At 40.7% G+C, this 24,971-nt stretch overlaps 1 protein-coding gene across 4 annotated transcripts in view; it reads left to right on the forward strand.

The window, feature by feature from the left end:
- The window catches only part of LOC120534433 (butyrophilin subfamily 2 member A2-like), a 74,431-nt gene that overhangs the window by 14,568 nt on the left and 34,892 nt on the right, over positions 1–24,971 (forward strand). For 3 of the 4 annotated variants that reach the window (XM_039762024.1, XM_039762015.1, XM_039762008.1), the window contains exons 2-3: positions 6,638–6,717; positions 18,076–18,423. In XM_039762024.1, the coding sequence (XP_039617958.1) occupies positions 6,642–6,717; positions 18,076–18,423 (424 nt within the window). In that variant the 5' untranslated portion in view covers positions 6,638–6,641. Of the gene's footprint in view, positions 1–3,847; positions 3,890–6,637; positions 6,718–18,075; positions 18,424–24,971 lie in introns of those variants that run through there. The other variant, XM_039762031.1, reaches the window with a different exon arrangement.

Here is a 24,971-nt window from a genome sequence, read left to right on the forward strand (position 1 = left end):
TAGGGCTATACCTTTGTGGGAACCAAACTTTGCATACTACTGGGCACTGCAATACTTATTTTAAAATATGTATTTCTGTAATTATTGCAGTTAATTTTAATAATGATTTATTAGAATTCACTAACAGCTATAAATAAAAGAATTTGCAGGTCAGTTTTAAGTTACCAAATGCTGCAGATGAAGCTAGCAAAACAATCAAAGTTATACTCCACTAAAGCAAGCCTGAAATTCATTTTCTAAAATTACAGTGACTGTAAACTGGTATACTACACATTGTATTGGCCTGAACACTTCAGTAAATGTTTACAAAAAGATGTGCACGTAAATTTAAAAGCACATATAATGGAACACTTAAGGTTATATGCAGTGGTTCTAAGCAACACTGTAAATAGAGGTGCTTGTATTTTGGAGAAATAATCAATTTGCATGTTATTAGGAAGAAATAGTTCACTTAATACTGTATTATGCTGTGTAAATAGTCTCATACTACGTGTAGATATTATACTTTCAAAAAGTAAACTTTAAATTATCACATATAGAGTATGCATACACTTTTTACCAAGCACTTGAGAAATATATGTGAGTGAGAAAAGGAGAGAGATGCAGCATATTCTTCAGTAAGCGTATTATATGGGACTAGCCAGCCCACGGCGCAGCATATGCCACATATAATTATTTATTGATGAGTGAGCACTTCCTGAAAGACAGAGTTGTTCAAATGGGGAGGGTTTGAGGATACAGCTGTCAGTGAATGAAAAGCTGAAACTCTGGAGAGAGCAACATACAATTGTCCGTGAGTGAAAACAGGTTTTGGAAGATACAGGCATATTTTTGTGAAAGTTTGTCCTTGTGCCTTATTAATAGTCATAGCAAACGCCAATCTAACAGGAAATTAAAAAGGCAAATTAGAATCTGATGGGGTCAAAAGTAAGGAAAGGTAGCAAATTATGCATAAATCTGCATACCTAAAAAGGTTACATCAGGAAATCCATAGAACAGACTTACTTTACAAGCGTGGGCTGGATGATGGGAATAGGAAATCCTAAAGGACATCTAGCACGCTTGCATTTGTGAAACATTGGGAGGCTCAACAATAGAATACATCCAGAGAAATTGTGATGGTGTCCCAAATGCTTCTTTCTACTACTTCTTCTCTCTGCTTTCTGATAGTCTTACTCTCCAGTACATTGTGGTGAATGCTGGTAACAGTCAAGCTGTTCACATCAACCTCAGCTCTCCACAGTAATTTCCAAACCACACCCCACATGCATAATAAGATCAAACGCTTTTTTTACTTCAAAGATCTTGATCACTGGACCTAAAAAAAGGTTACATAGCACTCCCCATGAGCTTGAGCTTTAATTTTACAAAAGCTTCTATGCCTTTATTATCCATATTCCAGGACTCTCCATTTCTTCTTTTCAGCCAATCTTTGGTTGATTTACTAGTATGTTTTGGGTCATTGTCATTTTGCATGGTCCAGTTCGCTTCAGCTTTAATTTTCTAACTGATGGTCTCACATGTTCTTCAAGCACCTTCTGATACACAGTAGAATTCATCGTGGATTCTATGATGGTGAGCTGACCAGGTCCTGCTGCAGCAAAGCAGCCCCAAACCATGACACTTCCACCTCCATGCTTCACAGTTGGTATGAGGTTCTTTTCTTGGAATGCTGTGTTTGGTTTACGCCAAACATGTCCTCTGCTGTTGTGTCCAAATAATTCAATTTTGGACTCATCTGTCCAAAGAACATTATTCCAGAAGTCCTGGTCTTTGTCAACTTTATCTCTGGCAAATGTCAGTCTGGCCTCGATGTTTCTCTTGGAAAGCAAAGGTTTCCTCCTTGCACACCTCCCATGCAAGTTAAACTTGTACAGTCTCTTTCTGATTGTAGAGGCATGTACTTCTACATCAACAGTAGCCAGAGCCTGCTGTAGTTCTCGAGATGACACTTTAGGGTTTTGGAGACCTCTTTTAGCATCTTGCGGTCTGCTCTTGGGGTGAACTTGCTGGGGCGACCAGTCCTGGGCATGTTGGCAGTTGTTTTGAAAGCCCTCCACTTGTAGACTATCTTCCGGACAGTGGAATGGCTGATTTCAAAATCTTTGAGATCTTTTAAATCCCTTCCCAGACTCATAGGCTGCTACAATCTTTTTCTGAAGTCCTCTGACAGCTCTTTTGTTCTCACCATGGTGCTCACTCTCACTTCAACAGTCAGGAGCACACCAAACTAAATGTCTGAGGTTTAAATAGGGCAAGCCTCATTCAACATGCAGAGTAACGATCTACTAATTATGTGCACCTGGTGTGATATACCTGTGTGAGATCTGAGCCAATTTAAGAGGGAATACATGTGAGGGTGTCCTATCTTTTCCTCAGTTAGAATAGGCATTTTTGTAGAATGACATTTACAGAAGATCTTGAAAAGACTTTTCTTCAGTTTTCTTTGTTTAGTTGGATTACTTTAATCTCTCTGTATTGTTGAAACGGAGATGAAATAACCATTTATTAAAAATGTTACAAAAACCACATGCTTTCAAAGGGTGTCCTAATGTTTTCACATGACTGTAAATGAAACAGTCCTCTTTGGATTTAGGGTTCTCACGGAAGGACTTGATGATGATGGTCATGTAGACTTCTGCCTTTTAATCCATCCATCATTGTGGGAGCATCATGAAGCTTTTAGTAGGTGGTGCAGGCCACCACCACAAAGAAACCGGAAAAAGAAACGGAAAAAGGGAGTAGGGGTCAGTACGGATTTTAGAGCCACCATAAGTAATTATTATGAGGAAATTGAACATACAGAGTATCAGGATTAAGTTAAATTAAGTTTAATTGAAGTTATAAAAAGGCCATGTTAAAGTAATGTGTTTTCAGCAGTGTTTTAAACTGCTCTGCTGTATTTGCCTGGCGAATTCCTATTGGCAGGCTATTCCAGATTTTAGGTGCATAGCAGCAGAAGGCCGCCTCACCACTTCTTAAGTTTTGTTCTTGGAATTCTAAGGAGACACTCATTTGATGATCTGAGGTTACGATTTGGAATATAAGGTGTCAGACATTCCGATATATAAGATGGGGCGAGATTATTTAAGGCTTTATAAACCATAAGCAGAATTTTAAAGTCAATCCTGAATGACACAGGTAACCAGTGTAGCGACTTCAAAACTGGAATAATGTGTTCAGATTTTCTTTTCCTAGTTAGGATTCTAGCAGCTGCATTCTGCACTAGTTGCAAATGATTTATGTCTTTCTTGGGTAGTCCTGAGAGGAGTGCGTTAAAGTAATCTAGTCGACTAAAAAATGCGTGAACTAATTTCTCAGCATCTTTTAGTGATATAAGGGGTCTAACTTTACTTATGTTTCTTAAGTGAAAAAATGCTGTCCTAGTGATCTGATTAATATGCGATTTAAAATTCAGATTACAGTCAACAATTACCTTTAAGCTTTTTACCTCCGTCTTGACTTTTAATCCTAATGTATCCAGTTTATTTCTAATAGCCTCATTGTATCCATTATTGCTAATCCCGAAGATTTCAGTTTTCTCTTTATTTAACTTGAGAAAGTTACTATTCATCCATTCTGAGATACAAGTCGGACATTGCATTAGTGAATCAAGAGAGTCGGAGTCATCAGGTGCTATTGATAAGTACAGCTGTGTGTCATCAGCATAGCTGTGATAGTTCACGTTGTGCCCTGAGATAATCTGACCTAACGGAAGCATGTAGATTGAGAATAACAGCGGACCCAGGATAGAGCCTTGTGGAACATCATATCGGATATCATGTGTCTTCGAGTTGTAATTATCACAACTAACAAAATATTTTCTCCCTGTCAGGTAGGATTCAAACCAATTTAAGACCCTGCCAGAGAGGCCCACCCATTGACTAAGGTGATTTCTAAGAATATTATGATCAATGGTGTCAAATGCAGCACTCAGATCTAAGAGGATGAGAACAGATAAATGGCCTCTGTCTGCGTTCACTTGCAAATCATTTACTACTTTGAGTGCAGTTTCTGTGCTGTGATTTGACCCGACTGAAATTTATCAAGAATAGCATGTTTATTTAGGTGGTCATTTAACTGCATAATGGCTGCCTTCTCCAGAACTTTACTTAAGAAAAACCACTTCCAAACTCATTCCAGTTCCTTTCAGTGTCAACTCGCAAACCCCATGCAGTCATCACATTCAGTTTTCCGCTGCTTTTCAAGAAGATACCGCCATTCCCGTCCAAGAACATAACATTGGCCTCCCTACCGCAATATGCACTTCATGCAAAGCACTTAATTGGCCATCAGAGATCAACAGATCCGGACATTACACTAAGTGTTGTCATACCAGCAAGGTGTCTTTGCCACTGTTTTGGGGGCGGGCTTGCGCATGCCTCGAGAGCGATGTTGGAAGCCTGAGGAGGGTGAGAGTTGGCAGGTGGGGGACTTGTAGTGCGTTCCCCATGACGTGTGAGGAGGGTTAGAGTGGGCATTCGTGGCTCTTTCGTGCGTAACCCATGGGCGGGGCTCTGTGAGTTGGCGGTCGTGGCTTTCTGTCTTGCATGTGGTGAAAAGTCAACGTGGCTCAGAGGTGCATGTGGACTTTTGCACAGTTCAAAGCGACTAAGGCTGTGTTTGGTGAGTTGTTGCGTGCGGGCACTTGAGCAGGCAGTGCACATGCCTCGAGAGCGACGCTGGACGGGAAGGACCGTTACAGTTGGCGTGCGTGGCTCTGTCGTGCGTATCCCATGACGTGGTGGGATGGTTACAGTTGGTGGCGTGGCTCTTTGTCTTACTTGCGCCACTGTCTTGTGTGCCTTTAGTGAATTAGATATATACAGTAGATAGGTAGGTAGAGATATATAGAGAGAGAGATAGATAGATAGATAGATATAGATTGAGATAGATATAGAGATATAGATATATATAGAGAGATATATAGAGATATATATATATATATAGATAGATAGATAGAGATATCTGTTTATAATTGTTATTTAATAAATCATTGAGACAACACAATACCCTGATTTTAATGATCAGTACCCTCTACCGCTGCAAAAAGACACAAGTACAGTAAGCGAATTCCTCACTGGAATGCTCTGGTTGAAGTGTGTTGATCAAAGTCATTTGGTGAATTCCAATATATTAAATTAGTGTCCAATCATTTATGTTGATTAATTAGGAAACACTACCTGTGGTACACAGAATCTCCTTCTTCCTGTGTGCAAATTAAAGACAACTCCCCTGGTTAGTATTAAACAATTCAGAAAAAAAATGATGAATGCTGATAACTGTTCTACTTTTCAAAAAGTTTGAAAAGGTAATTGATTTTAAACGCCTTTAACCCTGGCTTTCCGAAGTCAGAAAAGACTCCACCATCTACTAATTTGTGGCATGTCTTACTAAGAAATGTAAATCAGGTAATTTATAATTACAATTAATTTTATGAGGAAATCATTTTACTATACACAAATTAACCTTAGACTTAAACCATTGACCTGGCTGAAATCAAATGCTTTTCTAGTGGCTAGGTAAAGGGGGTAATACATAGGAAAGTAAGCCATTATTTTTAATCAACCATTTCATCTTACTATTTCCATAAAGTCCTCAAGTTACCATGAGCACAATGATCCCACAGCCCAGGCTGTCAGTCTTCTTGAATAGTTCAAGTCTTTTAAAGGGCCAATTACAAAAGGAGCTTTGTGTATTTTTCATCTGTACTAGCAAAACACATTTCACTTTACATTACTTTGTTCTGTGACACCTTTCAGCCACCTGGCATTAGTGTAAAGACAATTTTCTTAAAGATAAATTTATGTGGTGAAAATCCATTTTTAACCTTAGTGTTCTTGTTTATCCCCTGAAATATTAGTCAAATTTTTATTTCATCAAGAAGAAACGTTCTGTTTAACATGTAAACATGTTAAGTTAATATGTAAATATAAAAATGTTATCAGAAATACAGTAGGAAAGGTATGTCTAATGTCTACTGATGAACTGATTCCGATTTAGTAAGTGTCCTGCGTATTTGTTTCTTTCTTTCTTTACACACTTTTCTTATTTTTATTTTTTCTGTTGTTTGGGCATGTTTGGTGGGCCATTTGTGTTATTGTAGATTACCAAAGTTCAAGGCTTAGTATCTTATACATTTCCCAACACAAACGACAGTTGCTACATTATAAGTAGTGTTTAGAAGGCTAATGTCTTAGATTTTATAACTGCGTCAGTATTTTGAAGTACTAATTAATAAGAGAGAAAATATAGCTTCTTTTGTCTAGACTACTAATTCTTACAGAACATGTTACAGCTAATATAATGAGAGCAAACTTTACAGATCAATAGAACATATTGTTGCTGAGCAGCTCACTTTAGTGTTTTATAGAAACACAATATAAAAATTGGAAGAAAGCTTGTCACTGGGCTTTAGATTTTATTATCATTGTTTTTGTGGTCTTACAGCCTGACTGTCTCTTGGGCAGTTTGTTTGAACACTTCATGGTATGTAAATGTCTACATTAGGAAAGGAATTTGTAGTCGTATCGTCTGTCATTATAAACATTCAGTTTAGTAATTTTGTTAATGAATTCTGCTTTCATTTACAAAACTTTTAACTAACATTTTTTTTTTTGTTTATTTCACTTCACAGGAAAATGAGCAGAATGACCATGGTGTGGCTGTTTTTTTTACTAATTATATGTTCACAAACAGTTGTCTTTGCGCAGAAAGGTGAGAGGGGATTTGTGTTGTTTAAGTGTATACATCACTTGATTCCATCTAAGACTTTATACATAAGAGTGGTGGGGAGGGTTTAATACAATGTAGTCATTTAGTTAACACAATAGCCAAACAGTTATTTGTTTACTTTGTCAACGTAGCTGCTTGCTCTTCAATATATCTGGACCAGAATTCTACATATTTTTATATTCTTTTATGGATAAAGAGCTGTTATTAGCAACTAATGGCTTCTTTAAATTATGTTTATGAACAATGTTCAACATTAATGTTTATATGATCATATTTGTTTGAGTAACTGTATGAGAAAGTGGAAATTGCCATCCATTCATAACAATAAAATAATAATAAATGTTATTTATATAGTTCCTTAGCAGAACAAACATTTAGGAATCTTGTACCGTATAGTACAGATAACCTTTTATTCTCTGCATTTTAGAGCAGAAAAAAGAACTGCTATCAACATCTGTTTATTAGTGCATGTATCAAGAGAAATCTTGGTTGTGACTTGTGACTAGAGAAAGACAGTCAAATATGGGGATGTTCTATGCTTAGAGCTGTATGTAAACCTAACATCTTTGTCCTGTCACAAGGATGGAATGTTGTACAAGAAAATATCAAAGTATCCGTTGTTATCAGATGCACATTTACACAAGCCTTGTTATGTTCTACGGCAACATGCACAATAGGGGCTAGATAAGGCTAAGCTCATATACAGTAAACATACAGTGCATCACTTTTTCCACATTTTGTTTTGTTACAGCCTTATTCCAAAATGGATTAAATTCTTTTTTCCTCCGAATTCTACACACAACACCCCATAATGACAATGTGAAAAAAGTTTACTTGAGGTTTTTGCAAATTTATTAAAAATAAAAAAACAGAAATCGCATGTACATAAATATTCACAGCCTTTGCTCAATACTTTGTCGATGCACCTTTGGCAGCAATTACAGCCTCAAGTCTTTTTGAATATGATGCCACAAGCTTGGCACACCTATCCTTGGCCAGTTTCGCCCATTTCTCTTTGCAGCACCTCTCAAGCTCCATCAGGTTGGATGGGAAGCGTCGGTGCACAGCCATTTTAAGATCTCTCCAGAGATGTTCAATCAGATTCAAGTCTGGGCTCTGGCTGGGCCACTCAAAGACATTCACAGAGTTGTCCTGAAGCCATTCCTTTGATATCTTGGCTGTGTGGTTAGGGTCATTGTCCTGCTGAAAGATGAACTGTCGCCCCAGTCTGAGGTCAAGAGTGCTCTGGAGCAGGTTTTCATCCAGGATGTCTCTGTATATTGCTGCAGTCACCTTTCCCTTTATCCTGACTAGTCTCCCAGTTCCTGCCGCTGGAAAACATCCCCAGAGCATGATGCTGCCACCACCATGCTTCACTGTAGGGATGGTATTGGCCTGGTGATGAGCGACGCCTGGCATTCACACCAAAGAGTTCAATCTTTGTCTCATCAGACCAGAGAATTTTGTTTCTCATGGTCGGAGAGTCCTTCAGGTGCTGTTTGGTAAACTCCAGGCGGGCTGCCATGTGCCTTTTACTAAGGAGTGGCTTCCGTCTGGCCACTCTTCCATACAGGCCTGATTGGTGGATTGCTGCAGAGATGGTTGTCCTTCTGGAAGGTTCTCCTCTCTCCACAGAGGACCTCTGGAGCTCTGACAGAGTGACCATCGGGTTCTTGGTCACCTCCCTGACTAAGGCCCTTCTCCCCCAATTGCTTAGTTTAGATGGCCGGCCAGCTCTAGGAAGAGTCCTGGTGGTTTCAAACTTCTTCCACTTACGGATGATGGAGGCCACTGTGCTCATTGGGACCTTCAAAGCAGCAGAAATTTTTCTGTAACCTTCCCCAGATTTGTGCCTCGAGACAATCCTGTCTTGGAGGTCTACAGACAATTCCTTTGACTTCATGCTTGGTTTGTGCTCTGACATGAACTGTCAACTGTGGGACCTTATATAGACAGGTGTGTGCCTTTCCAAATCATGTCCAATCAACTGAATTTACCACAGGTGGACTCCAATTAAGCTGCAGAAACATCTCAAGGGAATGATCAGGGGAAACAGGATGCACCTGAGCTCAATTTGAGCTTCATGGCAAAGGCTGTGAATACTTATGTACATGTGCTTTCTCAATTTTTTTATTTTTAATAAATTTGCAAAAATCTCAAGTAAACTTTTTTCACGTTGTCATTATGAGGTGTTGTGTATAGAATTCTGAGGAAAAAAAATAAATTTAATCCATTTTGAAATAAGGCTGTAACATAATAATGTAGAAAAAGTGATGTGCTGTGAATACTTTCCGGATGCATTGTAATAGAAAGAATGCTAGTCCGACTTCATACCAAATATTTTTAAAGAACTGGAAGTCTTCGCATGGTCAAATCTCTCTCACTGTACATAAAATATTTTTTAAAAGCCTTTACATTTTAATTCTGTCTTTTACATTTTAGATTTCATTTCTGCAGACCAGCATAGCTGGTTAGAGTTTTTCAATAAGACATTAATAAGGTATTTAGAAACTAGGGCACTCATCTTAGAAAAATAAAATCCATGCTATTAATATTTTATTGCAGGAGATTGGATGCATAAATAAATAATTGAGTTTTTATTGAGAATCCAGTTAAAGCAAAAAATATAGTCGCTCCCAAACTATAGCACCAGGGCTGTTCACTCCTGATATGGGATGAAAAACTGTTCATTAGGTGTTAAAAATTCTCTTAAGTCAAAAAGAATATTTGCAAATATACAAAATGCAAAACTTTGCAGATTTAAATCTCTTCAAGTACTGACAGCAGTTTGCAGGTGTTGAGTTTCCCCATCTTTGTACAGTTTGTACATTCTTCTTATGGATCTCACATTTCCATGTACTGCAGTCCTAAGGATGCAAATGTTAAATTAAGTAGCTATACTAAATCAGCCCTTCATGAGTAAGTGAGTGGGCCCCTAGATTGACTAACTCTTCGTTAAGGATTGATACCTGCTCATGAACAAATGAAGAATTTTCTGTCTTCACAACTCTGTATTGGAGAAGTTAAAGTAAGTAGATGGTTCTTAAATTGCTTAATTAAAAATACAATTTTTTTGTACCTGGTTCGTGCTTAACTGTTTTACATATATATATATATATATATATATATATAATATATACACATATATATACACACAGCTATTTCGTATCAGTGCAATACGCTGCTTGTTAAAACGGATGACTCCCGCTCTTACGTGCAAGTCTGCATGGATATTATGAACTATCGTATTTGTTCAAGTTCTATTTAAATTTTAAATGGAAGGAATTTTTATTTAGTCGACAGAAATATCTTTGGTAGGAATGGTAAAAACAGACAGGAATATTATTCCTGAATAAATCAACTCAAACCTTAAATAACTTATAATATTTTGCTCTCCATAAAAATATATCCTGTCTAAATTATACAAGTTAGAAATAAAGTAAACATTAAAAGAACAAACATTCAAATTTCTTTACTCTTATGTAATTTTATATAAAAATAAACTTAGATTTTAAATATCCCAAAAGATTTTGCTCTCCATAAAAATATATCCTGTCAAAATTATACAAATTCAAATATGAACATGCTGCATAACAAAACCTGGAAATATAAATAAAATGTGTTCCTTTCAGCAATAACAAATCAAATCATTCAGTTGTCTTTGCTCTTATGTCATTTTAGAGCTGGACGCCTGGCATCTTTTTTTGGCAACAAATTCGTTTATGTTTGGTGTGAGGTTCTGTGTTGTGGAGATTCTCAGGATGGATTGCAGGTGCTCATCAGTGAGGCGACTCCTGTGTGCTGTGTTGTTAGTCTTTATCACTGAGAAGAGCTTCTCACACAGATATGTGCTACCAAACATGCACAAGGTTCGAGCCGCATGTAGACGGACTTTTTTTGTTCTTCAAAGTCACCAAAGCGCGTGCAAACTCAGTGCTCAGTTTATCAGCAAAGTGCGTATTTGGGAACACCGTAGTGACGACTTGGTTCAAGATTACTTGGCAACGGGGAAAGTGGGGCAAGTTGCACTGGTGCATTTGTGTCTCCCATAAAAGTAGCTTCACTTGAAATCACTTCACAGCTGAAGCGCTGCATTATGGGATCTGTAGTTTATTGTGGTACCAGCGCTTCATATACCCGGGCCATTAATAACAATAATACAGTATATAAAATGATCTGGGGCGGATATAATTACGCTGGTCGGATGTGGCCCGTGGCCCTTGAGTTTGACAAATATGGACTAAATAGAACTTGAAAAGATATATTTTTGAAATGTGATCGCGCAATTCAGATAGAGTTGACGCGCACTACAGCCTGCATCCTCCCCTCGCTCTTACTTTTTTACCGTTCATCTAATGAATACACTGAGTATGGCTTTACCAAAACAATCATTGATGGCGAATAAAGTATCCATTATTCGAATATGTAGATCGGGATATATATACATACATACATACACCCGCGGATTGCAGCGGAGAAGTAGTGTGTTAAAAAAGCTAGAAAAGGGAACATTTTAAAAATAACGTAACATGACTGTCAATATACAGTATTTGTTTTGGGAGTGTTACTGAGTGTTGCTGTCATCAAGGATTTGATTATCATTATTTCTTTCAATCAGGTTATTTGTAGGATGTGTTGTGTTCAAGTTACATTCCGTGTTTGTCAATCGTTGTAAAGATGACAGGTTTCTTTCATCGATTCGTTTCTTACTGCATCAATAAACAGCTCGTCTTCTTCTTTATCTGAGACCTGACACACTGATGCACGGTTTTTTTTTTACACTGTCTTCCTTTAGCGGGACATTGACTTTTTCCACCGTGTGCTTTGTTTCGCAGTAGCTGGATTTATGAATATGCTTATCAGGCGCTTCATATTTTTGCTGCCTTTTCAATTGTGTAATTCGGTTTTGTTCAGCTCTTTGGAACTGTTGCCTTTTATCTGTGCACTGCGCCAGTTCCGTGAGCCTTCGGTGTACATGCATCGAAGGTTCCCAGCTGTGCTGGTGCCATCTCGTGCTATGTCCATGGCTGTATTTAATGTTACCTTAGTCCTGGCACTTAAAACTTCTCTCGCAGTTTCGCTGAGTTTGTGTCAAACACCACCCTGACCATCTCATCTTCCTCTCCATAAACACAGTCCTTCACCCGTGAATATTTACCCGTGGCAGTTTGCTATTGGATTGCTGCTGACGGACGGCCTTATATGGGCAGGCACTAAATTACAAACGCCAGCGCAGCCTGTCTATGAACTTAATTTAAAGTGTAGGTTTACATCGTGCTTTGTTTTCAAGTAGCAGAACTCATGAATATGGTTGTATATGTCACTCGCCGCTTCTTATTGTTTCGCTGCCTTCTCAATTATATAATGCATGTTTTCTTCAGCGCTTTTTGAGGTCTTCCTGGTTTTCTATGTACTGCGTGATTACGTGGGAGGCGTGATGATGTCACACGAAACTCGCCCCACGGCGTTGAAGCTCATCTCCATTACAGTAAATGGAGAAAACTGCTTCCAGTTATGACCATTACGCGTAGAATTTCGATATAAAACCTGCCCAACTTTTGTAAGGAAGCTGTAAGGAATGAACCTGCCAAATTTCAGCCTTCCACCCACGGGAAGTTGGAGAATTAGTGATGAGTCAGTGAGGGTTCTGCCTTTTATTAGTATATATTTTTATATATATATATATAAAAAGTTGGGCAGGTTTCATTTAAAAAGAAATTCTACGCATAAGGGTCATAACTGGAAGCTATTTTTCCCCATATAATGTAATGGAGTCTTGAGTTGGAGATGGCGTGGGGAGTTTAGTGTGACATCATCCGCCTCCTACGTAAGTACATAGAGAACAAGGAAGAACTCCAAACAGCGATGAGCACAAAGCGCCATTTCACAATTGAGAAGGCAGAAAAACATTATGAAGCAAATGATGCATACAAGCATATTCATAAGTACAGCTACTGCGGAAACAAAGCACGGCGTGAACCGTAAGTTTATATTAAATTAAGTTCATAGACAGGCTGCCACTAGCGTTTGTAATTTAGTGCCTGCCCATATAAGGCCGTCCATCAGCGGCAATCCAATACAAACACTGCCGGTAAATGTTCACGGGTGAAGGACTGTGCTTATGCAGAGGAAGATGAGATGGTCAGGGTGGTGTTTGGCACAAACTCATTGAAACTGCGAGAGAAACTTTTAAGTGCGGGTCTTAGCTGACATTACGAGATGGCACCAGTACAGCTGGGAACCTTCGATGCAAGAACACCAAGCGGCTCACGTGAACTGGCGAGTGCACAGACAAAAGCAACAGTTCCAAAGAGTGCTGAACAAAACCGAATTACACAATTGAGAAGGCAGCAAAAAATATGGCGTCTTATACATACAATCATATTCATAAGTGCAGCTACTGCGGAAACAAAGCACACGGTGGAAAAAGTGAATGTCCTGCTAAAGGAAGACAGTGTAAAAAAACCCGTGCATGCAGTTTGTCACATCACAGATAAAAGGAAGACGAGCTGTTTATTGATGCAGTAAGGAACTAATCGATGAATGAAACCTCTTATCTTTACAGCGATTGACAAACACGGAATGTAACTTGAACACATCCTACAAATACGAGCCTGATTGAAAGAAATAATGATAATCAAATCCTTGATGACAGCAACATTCAATAACACTCACAAAACAATTACTGTATATTGACAATCATGTTACGTTATTTTTAAAATGTTCCCTTTTCTTTTCATAACTTCTACTTCTCCACTGCGATACGGGTATATATATAAATGTATATATATACCCGATCTACAATACATACTTTAGCATAGACAAGCCACGCTGTGGCTAATTGTAGAGTCTTCGCCGAGAGGGATGTACTGACTATGTCTGTAGCGCTACCGATTCATTTTACCTTAGCATCTCCTTGGTTTGGGGCGTATGAAAAATATTAGGTTACGCAGAATCATGTTACGTTATTTTTAAAATTTTCCCTTTCTTAGCACAAGCACAGCTGAGAAGCTTGATGCATGTACTCCATAGCGCGTTAAAAATAACGCATTTAATCACACTTTCAATTCCAAACAAGCGGGAACTTTTGTCAATGCATGATTTCCTGGTACATCCATTACACTGATGCACACATCACAGCTACAAAAATGTTAGAGTCGGAATAAAGCGCGTTCCTACGACTGATCATTTCGACTACCAGCGAAGCCTTGATAAAAGCATGGTTTTGTACACACTGAAAAGCAAGCAAAATTAGATGCATTACAGAAAGCGGACTTTGTGGCTCTTACTGGGGATCATTGGACTTCCGTGACCGTTAGTAATTCTAAATACATCTAATTACAAAATGTTCAATGATCACACTGTTTTAGCCTAATGTACAAAATAATTTTGGCTAATGTTACTCAGAGTTTAAAGAGTAAGCTGGTCAAATTACCTTTTATGTTTCTGACTTATTTTTTTAAGAAGAAAAACTGCACTTTATGTTGAAATTTTGGTTATTATTATTTAAAGACAATACTATTCTGAAAATGTACTTAAAGTACTTAAACTACCACTTTATTTTTAAGTCTGCCCAATTTTAACCAGGGATGATATTTTTGTTTCTGTTTTGAATTCAAATGCAGTTTAAAAGCTTTTTTTCAGAAATTAAAACAGCTTCAGTTTACAATATTCATGTCCATGTCTATTATTTGATTCTGTAAGCCCACTAAAACCGTTTTAAATTAAAAAAAAACATTTGCGATTTGGGGCAAATTTACGTGTGCGATTACATACGATTAATCAAGATTAATTCTTACACAGCCTCTAATTAATTGGATTAATTTTTTTAATCGAGTCCCACCCCTAATATATGTAGAGATATATATAGATAGTATACTGGCAGAATACCCGCACTTCGCAGCGGAGAAGTAATGTGTTAAAGAAGTTCTGAAAAAGAAAAGCAAACATTTTAAAAATAACGTAAGATGATTGTTAATGTAATTGTTTTGTCATTGATATGAGTGTTGTTGTCATATCTATATTATAATATATATATAGTAATCCCTCCTCGATCGCGGGGGTTGCGTTCCAGAGCCCCCCGCGATAGGTGAAAATCCGCGAAGTAGAAACCATATGTTTGTATGATTATTTTTATATATTTTAAGCCCTTAGAAACTCTCCCACACTGTTTATAAATATTCTCCGGACAGTTATACAGTAAACCCTTGTTTATCGCGGTTAATCCGCTCCAGACAGATAAATGAATTTCCACGAAGTAGGATTTTTTATTTATAAATCTAATATTTTCGCAGTTAGAGCATAGAAAACCTGTTTACGACCTTCTAAATACGTTTTTTAACATTATTAGAGCCCTCTAGACATGAAATAACACCATTTAGTCAAAGGTTTTAACTGTGCTCCATGACAAGACAGAGATGACAGTTCTTTCTCACAATTAAAAGAATGCAAACATATCTTCCTCTTCAAAGTCTTGGCGTAAAGAGCGGAGAATGTCAGAGAGAGAGTAAAGTAAACAATGAAAAATCAATAGGGCTGTTGCGCTTTTAAGTATGCAAGCACCGCGATAAAGCAGCGGCAATGAAGGGATCAATGCGAAGGTAGCCTTTCAGCATTTTTTACAGGAGCCGTCCGTATCTTCTAAGCAAACAGCCTCTGTGCAAAAAGCCCCTCTGCTCACATCTCCTCCTTCAAGCGCAGAGAACGTCAGAGAGAGAGAGAGCGCGAGATTAAAGCAAACAATCAAAAAATCAATGTGTGCTTTTGGACGCACCTCGATAAAGCGGCATTTCTTAGAGGATCGTCCGTATCCACTAGGCAAACCGCTTCTGTGCAAACAGCACCTCTGCTCACACCCCCTCCGTCAGGCGCAGAGAATGTCAGAGAGGGTGAGATAGAGGCAGAGACAAGCAAACAATCGAGTACCGCGCAGGAGGCATATCTTATAGCATTGAGGAGTTTTAGTTAATATGTAATACGTGCTCTGATTGGGTAGCTTCTAAGCCATCCGCCAATAGCGTCCCTTGTATGAAATCAACTGGGCAAACAAACTGAGGAAGCATGTACCATAAATTAAAAGACCCATTGTCCGCGAAATCATGAATCAGCGAAAAATCCATAATATACATTTACATATGCTTACATATAAAATCATGATAGAGCAAAACCCTGAAAGTCAAAGCGCGATACAGCAAGGGATCACTGTATTCCTTTCCTACTTTTTAAATAAAAAGAATCGTAGCCTTCAACATATCCAAAACGTTTACCTTTTCGCAATGCGTTAACATCTTCCGTTTGCGGCAGGCACAGCCCCTGAAGCAGTAGCAGATCGTTTGGGAGCCATAATGAAGGGCTTGACTATGCACAAAGATAAACTCAAAAGAGCACAACTCTTTACACAGCGAAACACGCGTTGATGCTGAATGAGCGAGTCGAGACTTCCTGGTTAACACTGCATTCAGCAAGCAGGAACTTAACTGCGTGCTCTGATTGGTTAGCTTCTCAGTCATCCGCCAATAGCGTCCCTTGTATGAAATCAACTGAGGAAGCATGTACAGGAAGTAAAAAGACACATTGTCCAGAACCAGCGAAGCAGTGGAAAATCCAGCGTTATATATTTAGTTATGCTTTCATATAAAATTAGATAGAGTGAAACCGAAAGTCAAAGCGATATAGTGAGGGATTACTATATATATATATATATATATATATATATATATATATATATATATATATATATATATATATATATATATATATATATATATATATATATATATATATATACACTCAGCAAAAAAAGAAACATCCTCTGACTTTCAACTGTTTTTACTTTCAGTAAACTTAATGTGTAAATATTTGTATGAACACTAAAAGAGTAAACCCCATAAGACATAAACTAAAAATGTTTCACAATGTGTCCCTGAATGAAGGGAGGCTCAAAATCAAAAGTACCAGTCAGTATCTGGTGTGGCCACCAGCTGCTTGAAGTACTGCAGTGCATCTCCTCCTCATGGACTGGACCAGATTTGTCAGTTCTTGCTGTGAGATGTTACCCCACTCTTCCACCAAGGCACCTGCAAGTTTCTGGACATTTCTGGGGGGAATGGCCCTAGCCATCGATCCAAATCGATCCGCTCCAGGGTACAGGCCTCGGTGTAACGCTCATTCCTTCAACGATAAACACGAATCTGTCCATCACCCCTGGTGAGACAAAACCGTGACTCATCAGTGAAGAGCACTTTTTGCCACTCCTGTCTGGTCCAGCGAAGGTGGGTTTGTGCCCATAGGCGGTGTTGTTGCTGGTGATGTCTGGTAAGGACCTGCCTTACAACAGGCCTACAAGCCCTCAGTCCAGCCTCTCTCAGCCTATTGCGGACAGTATGAGCACTGATGGAGGGATTGTGTGTTCCTGGTGTGACTCGGGCAGTTGTTGTGGCCATCCTGTACCTGTCACGCAGGTGTGATATTCGGATGTACCACGTGTTACACGTGGTCTTCCTCTGCGAGGATGATCAGCTGTCCTTCCTGTCTCCCTGTAGCGCTGTCTTAGGCGTCTCACAGTGCGGACATGGCAATTTATTGCCCTAGCCACATCAGCAGTCCTCATGCCTCCCTGCAGATGAGCAGGGACCCTGGGCATCTTTCTTTGGGTGTTTTTCACAGTCGGTACACAAGTCTCTTTAGTGTCCTGCATTTTTAGAACTGTGACCTTAAATGCCTACTTTCTGTAAGCTGTTAAGGTCTTAACGACCATTCCACAAGTGCATGTTAATTAATTGATTATGGTTAATTGAACATGCATGGAAAACATTGTTTAAACCCTTTACAATGAAGATCTGTAAAGTGTTATATATATATATATATATATATATATATATATATATATATATATATATATATATATATATATATATATATATATATATATATATATATATATATATATATATATATATATATATATATATATATATATATAATAACTTTTAGATGGCAGTCTGTCTGGTATGGGTAAACTAATTGCTTTTTGGATTTGCTCATTTGTTCAAGTGGGGTGTGTTTGGTCATGTTCTGTGTCCAAATAAAAGAGTCAAAAATTATTTGTGTAATGCCAATGCATCCACTGTGTAAGCGTCTATACAAAATTAAGTATAATTTAAAAATGTACACATTAAAAAAGAGATTTTTTGGGAGATTCTATAATTGGACCACAGATAAACATAGATAGTATTATCTATTGGCCATTTTTCAGTATCTGTCTCTTTTAATACACTACTACTACTATTGAGTTGACTTAGAATGGATACATTCATGTTGCTTTTGTTTTTCCCTTTTCAGGTAAAAGGAAGATTTTTGGTTCAAGTCAGCCCATCCATTCTTTTCTTGGAGAGGATGTGTTGCTTCCATGCCAGATTTATGAAGCAGCGAGTGCTGTCAACATGGAAGTGCGGTGGTACAAAGAGCGCTTTAACAGACCAGTTCACTTATATCAGTTTCATAGGGACTGGCCTGAAAGGCAGGCACGAGAGTACAGAGGTCGCACTGAACTATTCAGCAAAGAGCTACAACATGGAAATCTATCGCTGAGATTGGAAAATGTCCAAATACTGGACAGTGGAATATATTCTTGCTTTGCAGAGGACAAATCATGGTACGATGAAGGAAAGATAGAACTAATTGTTGGAGGTAGGTCTTGGCATTTAGCAGTTTTGCCCCTAGGGAGTGTTAATACTTGACAAAAAAATACATTGCTATTCCTTGTACTTCATTTATAGTGCTTTACTGTGTTATTCAAAAATGTGACGTTAAGAGATGTAACTGTACATTATACAGTTCATCAATAAATAATTTTATTAATGATACATTACCTTTTGTATCAAGTTGCTTAAAATGATTTGAAATGGAGTCATCCAGAATTACCTATTACTATATTTCAATTATTTCAATAGTTTTTTCCTTCTGAAGAGCTGAATACTTTTTAAATTGACAACATACACTCACTGGCCACTTCATTAGGTACACCTTGCTAGTACAGAGTTGGACTCCCTTTTGCCTTCAGAACGGCCATAATTCTTCGTCACACAGATTTAACAAGGTGCTGAAAACTTTCCTCAGGGATTTGGTCCATATTGATATGACCGCGTCACGCTGTTGCTGCAGATTAGCCGGCTGTATGTTGATGCAAATCTCCTGTTCTACAACACCCCAAAGGTGCTGTATTGGATTGAGTTTTGGTGACTGTTCAGGCCATTTGAGTACAGTGAACTCATTGTCATGTTCAAGAAACCAGTTTGAAATTATTTGAGCTTTGTGACATGGCATGTTATCCTACTGGAAATAGTCATCAGAAGATGGGTACACTGTGGTCATAAAAGGATGGACATGGTCAGCAACAATACTCAGGTAGGCTGTGGCATTTAAACTATGCTCAGTTGGTACTAAGGGGCCCAAAGTGTGCCAATAAAATATCCCCACACCATTACACCACCACCACCCTGGCCCATCGATACAAGGCAGGATGGACCCATGCTTTTATGTTTTAGGTCCAGTGTGCATTCAGAGACGCTCTTCTGCATACCTCAGTTATAACAAGTAGTTATTTGAGTTATTGTTGTCTTTCCATCAGCTTGAACTAGTATGGCCATTCTCTTCTGAACCTTGCAACAACAAGGCATTTTTGCCAAAAGAACTGCCATTCACTGTATATTTTTCCTTTTCTGGACCTTTCTCTGTAAATCCTAGAGAAGGTTGTGCATGAAAATCCCAGTAAATCAGCAATTTCTAAAATACTCAGACCAGCCTGTCTGGCACTAACAACCATGCCACTTAAGTCACTAAAAACACCTTTCTTCCCGATTCTGATGCACTGTTTGAACTTCTGCAGGTTGTGTTGACAATGTCTAAATGCATTGAGTTGCTGCCATGTAATTGGCTGATGAGATATTTGTGTTAACAAGCAATTGAACAGGTGTACCTAGTAACGTGGCGATGAGTGAATCTCAGAAGATATGAAGTGTGGCTTCATGTACAAGTGTATTACTTTTCATATAGACTTCAGTTCATTAAATTAATCCAGTCATGTTTATATGAGCAAAACTGACCAAGTATCTACCAATTAATAACTACAGCAATAGTTCAGCATAACCACTCACTGTATTTAGTTTTTGTTTCTGGGTTTTTTGTTTTTGGTCACCAAACCCAACATTTATATTCGCAATATTCGTCTGGAAGATTGTCTGTGGGTGTACGATCTTAGGTCTGGCTCATTTGATTTGGTCAGACATGCCTGGGATATGTTTTTGCATGTTACCCTCTTCAAGATAAAGCAAGTTGAATAATGAGTGAACAGAGAGAGCAAAAGTTGGTCTCATCTTTTGCGTGAGATGGACAGCTAGAGCTGAATTCTGTTTTTATATAATATATATACTATACTATACTGTCATACTGAGGTGTCCTGTATTTACATTATACACAAGTATAAATAAACATGAGCAGCAAACAAAGGGTTCAGAAAGAAAAAGGATAAGAATAAACTTTAATCAAAGTCAAGACCGGCCTCAAGGTCACAGAGACTGACCTGAAACAGAAGGGAGAAGGAACTGATCTGCCAGGACCTGAAGCTGCAGCATCACTTACAGCCAAAAGCGAAAGAGTGAAACTGCAAGCAAGGCAGGCAAGAAAGATTCATTTCATCCCTGTAGTCAACCGCAGCTAATGCTCCACCTCAGTCAGCCGCATGAACCTCAGTCAGACTCCATAATCTGCCAAAGAAGTGCATAGAAGACAGGAACACACTTTTCAACCTGACAAAAATGACTGCCTCACACCTTTGACATAAATGATATAAAGAAGGAAATAATGGGCCTAAACAAGAAGAGTGAGAAACAGCATCAAGATCTAAAAACCTGGTGAAATGTTTTAAGTAGTAAGTTTCCTTCACAGAAATGCTAGGAAAAATTGACGAAAAAATACTGGGAAATACGAGTAAGTTAGAGAATAAAATTAGAGTAACCACTGTTCATCTGGAAGATGTTAAGCAAATGTTTATGACTCGCATTGAAATAGTTGAACAGTTAACATCCATCGCTGATGAAAAGGCTAAGGTTGTAAAATCAGACTGCAAAGTGCTTGCTGACAAACTGGTTGTGGTGGACGGTAGATATAGAAGGAACAACATCAGAATTGAAGATCTCCCTGAAACATTTGGAAAGTCCTAACAAAGTGAAATTCATAGCTGAACTATTCTCTTAAAACTGCAGAGGACTTCAAATCGGACACTGAGATCTCGACAGCCTACAGTATACTGTACATTGATGGAATGCCTCAAAATCAAGAAACCTTATCCGTTTTGAAAAAACTATAGGCCAAACAATTTATATGTCCCTTCTCGGGCAGAAAGAGGAGATTACTGTATATTTGAAAATAACCATATTTGTGTTTTCCCAGATTTCTCCCCTGCAACAGCTGCTAAACATGCCACATACTACAGTATTAAATTGCGTCTACACAGTGATGATATCCGATACAGCCTCTTGTAACCTGACAAATTAAAAGTGAATACTGAAAGTCAGTTTTATTTTTTTAGCTCTCTGAATGAAGCAGAAAAAGAGCTAAGCCGACTGATCCTGACATCCTTTTGAAACATGATCATGAGTTCTATCGTGTTCTGACAAGGCAAAGAAGATTCTGTTTGCAGCTTGCAACATGGACCATTTGTAATGAGACATTTGGCATAACTATACATTCTTTTTCCTTTTCGGCTACCTTTCCCTTTCTTTTTTTTTTTTTTTCTTTTTTAATTGAAAAATATTCCAATGTAATCTATACTAATAAAACGCAAAGCCCTCACTGACTGACTGACTGACTCATCACTAATTCTCCAACTTCCCGTGTAGGTAGAAGGCTGAAATTTGGCAGGCTTATTCCTTACAGCTTACCTACAAAAGTTAAGCAGGTTTCATTTGGAAATTCTACACGTAACGGTCGACAACGTCCGCCATGTTGAACTTTCCAACGTCACTAATTTTCCAATTTCCCTTGCAGGTAAAAGGCTGACCCCATCTTCACGATATTTGGTAGGTGGCTTCCCTGCGCTAACCAAAACCGATGTACGTACTTATTTCGGTGGTATGACGCCACTGTCGGCCGCCATATTGAATTTTCAAAACGTCACTAATTCTCCAACTTCCCATGTAGGTAGAAGGCTGAAATTTGGCAGGCTCATTCCTTACAGCTTACTTACAAAAGTTGGGCAGGTTTCATTTCGAAATTCTACGCATAACGGTCAACAACGTCCGCCATGTTGAACTTTCTTATTCATGGCCCCATCTTCACGAAATTTGGTAGGCGGCTTCCCTGCCCTCACTAAGACCCCAGCCAATGGTCACTCAGACCTCAGTCACGTGCACAAACCCCAAAACAGTCACAGTTCTGGCCACAATGCCTTGTCTTCGGGCCGCCTCCACAGCTCCTGTTGCCTCGTCCTCCTTCCACCCGACTCTAGCCTCGAATGAAGGGAGACGGCCCCTTTTATACAAGTCCCGGATGAGCACCAGGTGTTCCCGGCATTCCTCCCTTGGCCACACCCCAGCGTGGCAGAAGTGCTGGCTGTCCTCCCGGCTGCTCTCCGGGTGCCGTCATAAATCTTCCCCCCAGCACTTCCTGGTGTGGCGGAAGTGCTGGGGTAACAGGTCCCAAGGCATTGGGGCGCCTCCTGGCGGTGACTACGGGCCCCTACAGGGTAGGGCTTCCATGCCCTGTACCCGTGGCCCCCAGAGCAACCCGGAAGGCAACCCCCACGTGATCCAGGGTGGGTGCAGACCCACATCCGGTCCTTCCTCTGTCGTCCCGGCCGGGTCATGGCCCCTGGCATCCCTGACAACATTTTTTTTTTTTTTTTTTTTCGAAGGTTGGCATACCTGTGTGTAGGGGGGTCCTAACGGTCAAAATAAGCCCGGGACCGCGTCAGTCAGTTGTGAAATGTCATCACAGCAAGCGAGTTCGTCAACCTCTGCTGAGGCCGTTTGCTCCACCTACCGCCGATGCGAGATTCGTTCGGTCATCAAGTTCCTCACTTTGCGTCGCGAATCCGCGGCCGAGATCCATCGTCAGCTTGTGGAAACTTATGGACCTGAGGTAATGTCACGTCGGCGTGTTTACAAGTGGGTAGTGATTGGACGGTGTGTCTTGCGTGCCCGCCAATGACCGTAGAGAGGCGGGCCCAAGGTATGTCCATCATGGGCAGAGGGGAGTCCCGATTGGGCCAGAATAGGAGGCCCACAGGAAGTTGTCGGCGTCGGAGACTGACGAACAGGTAGGTTCCGCGCCGGCTGAATGCCTGTCTTTGCCGGCTGCTCTGACGAAGCTGGAGGCATGCCTTCGGCCCGCAGAGCAGTCTTTGTTGTAGATGCTACGTGCCATCCGGGCTGAAGTGCTGGTACTGGAGAGGAAGGCGCTCGCAGCGCTAAAGGCGTTTCGTTCGACAACGGGACGGCGCGACGCTGGAATCTCCAGCCGGAGGGGTACGGCGGAAACGGCGAGTACAGCCGACTCCGTACAGCATGCAGGAGGGTCTGCTGAACATGGCTGTGATGCCAAAGATCAGCTTCAAGTAAGCAGCCCTCTGACAATAGCTGTGGCGCAACGAGCTGTGCGAGGGGGGAGTTCGTGAGGATGAGGACGCTGCCTGGACACGGGCTGCTGAGTGCCCGGGTCCTAGCGCCCTCCGCCCTGAGTCGGCTGCGGTCTCGCGTCGCACTATAGGGACGCAGACGGGAAAGAGGCTCTTTCTTATTAATAAGGAGTCTCAAACCGTCATGGTGTCACAGAGTGCAAGGGGGAATGAGAGGCTATGTGCCGATTCCTCCGACAGTAAGGGACATGGTGCTGGGTACACCCGTCAGACAGCTGGCCGGAAACCTTCAAGTCAGCGGGGATCAACGGACTGGAGGCGGTCCCGTCGTTGGATTCTCCAGGAGGGACACGGAACCCACGGAGAGGGTGACGAAACAGGCAAGTGCCAGGGTGTCAGATGGAGGGGAGAACGCTGCCAGTGCGTGGCATGTGGTGACGCTGGGAGAGGGTGGTCTAGGCAGCGGTTCTGCCCCTTGTTTCCTATCTCTTGTAGGACCGGACCCCGGACTGGCAGTAGGGCCCACTTCGTCGGGAACCTGCCCTCAGGAGATGGGCCACCTGCAGGAAGTTCTCCCCGCTGGCGAGGGGGTGCGAGTGGCTCCTACCAAAGGGGCGCGGAATCCTCGGAGGGGGTGCCGAATGAGTGGGCGCCGGGGTGCCGGTAAGAGGGTAGAGCGCAACCTGTGCGAGGCACAGGGGGACACCAATTGGTGGTGTCCAGGTGGCGTCTCCGCCCCTATTCCTGTTTTGAGAACAGGGCCGGACCTTGGTGACCCAGGAGTAGGACCCGCTTCGGGGGTGTGCTGCCCTTGCGGGACGGGCCGCTCCTCCTGAGTGGTCTTTGCTGGCTGTGGGGCAGTGTCGTGGATTCCAGGGGCGATGACCCGGCTGGGATGCTTTGGAAGACCGGAAGTGGGTGTGCGCCCATCTGGGACCACGTGGGGGCTGCCTTCCTGGTTGCTTTGGGGGCCATGGGTACAGGGCATGGAAGCTCCACCCTGTAGGGGCCCGTGAGTCACCGCCAGGAGGCCCCAATGCCTTGGGACCTGTTACCCCAGCACTTCCGCCACACCAGGAAGTGCTGGGGGGAAGATTTAGGACGGCACCCGGAGAGCTGCCGGGAGGACAGCCGGCACTTCCGTCACGCTGGGGTGTGGCCAAGGGAGGAACGCCGGGAACACCTGGGGCTCATCCGGGGACTGCATAAAAGGGGCCGTCTCCATTCATTCAGCGCTGGAGTCTGGAGGAGGCAGGACGAAGCACAGAGGAGGTGTGGAGGCGGCCCGAAGAGAGGCATTTGTGGCCAGGACTGAGTATATTGGGGTGTTTTGTGCACTATTGGGTCTTAGTGACCATTATTTGGGTCTGTGTGACCAGTGAACTTATTTGTAAATATTGAAAATAAACGTGTGGTGGTTGAGTAACAACATGTCCGCCTGTCTGTGTCCGGGTTGGCTCCACAATACACTGTGTGCACAATTATTAGGCAAGTGAGTATTTTGACCATGTCATCATTTTTATGCATATATTCCAACTCCAAACTGTATTAACTTGAATGCTTATTGGATTTAAGCACTTCAGGTGATGTGTATTTGTGTAAT

Source organism: Polypterus senegalus, chromosome 1 (genome assembly GCF_016835505.1).
Source record: "Polypterus senegalus isolate Bchr_013 chromosome 1, ASM1683550v1, whole genome shotgun sequence".
NCBI lineage: Eukaryota > Metazoa > Chordata > Cladistia > Polypteriformes > Polypteridae > Polypterus > Polypterus senegalus.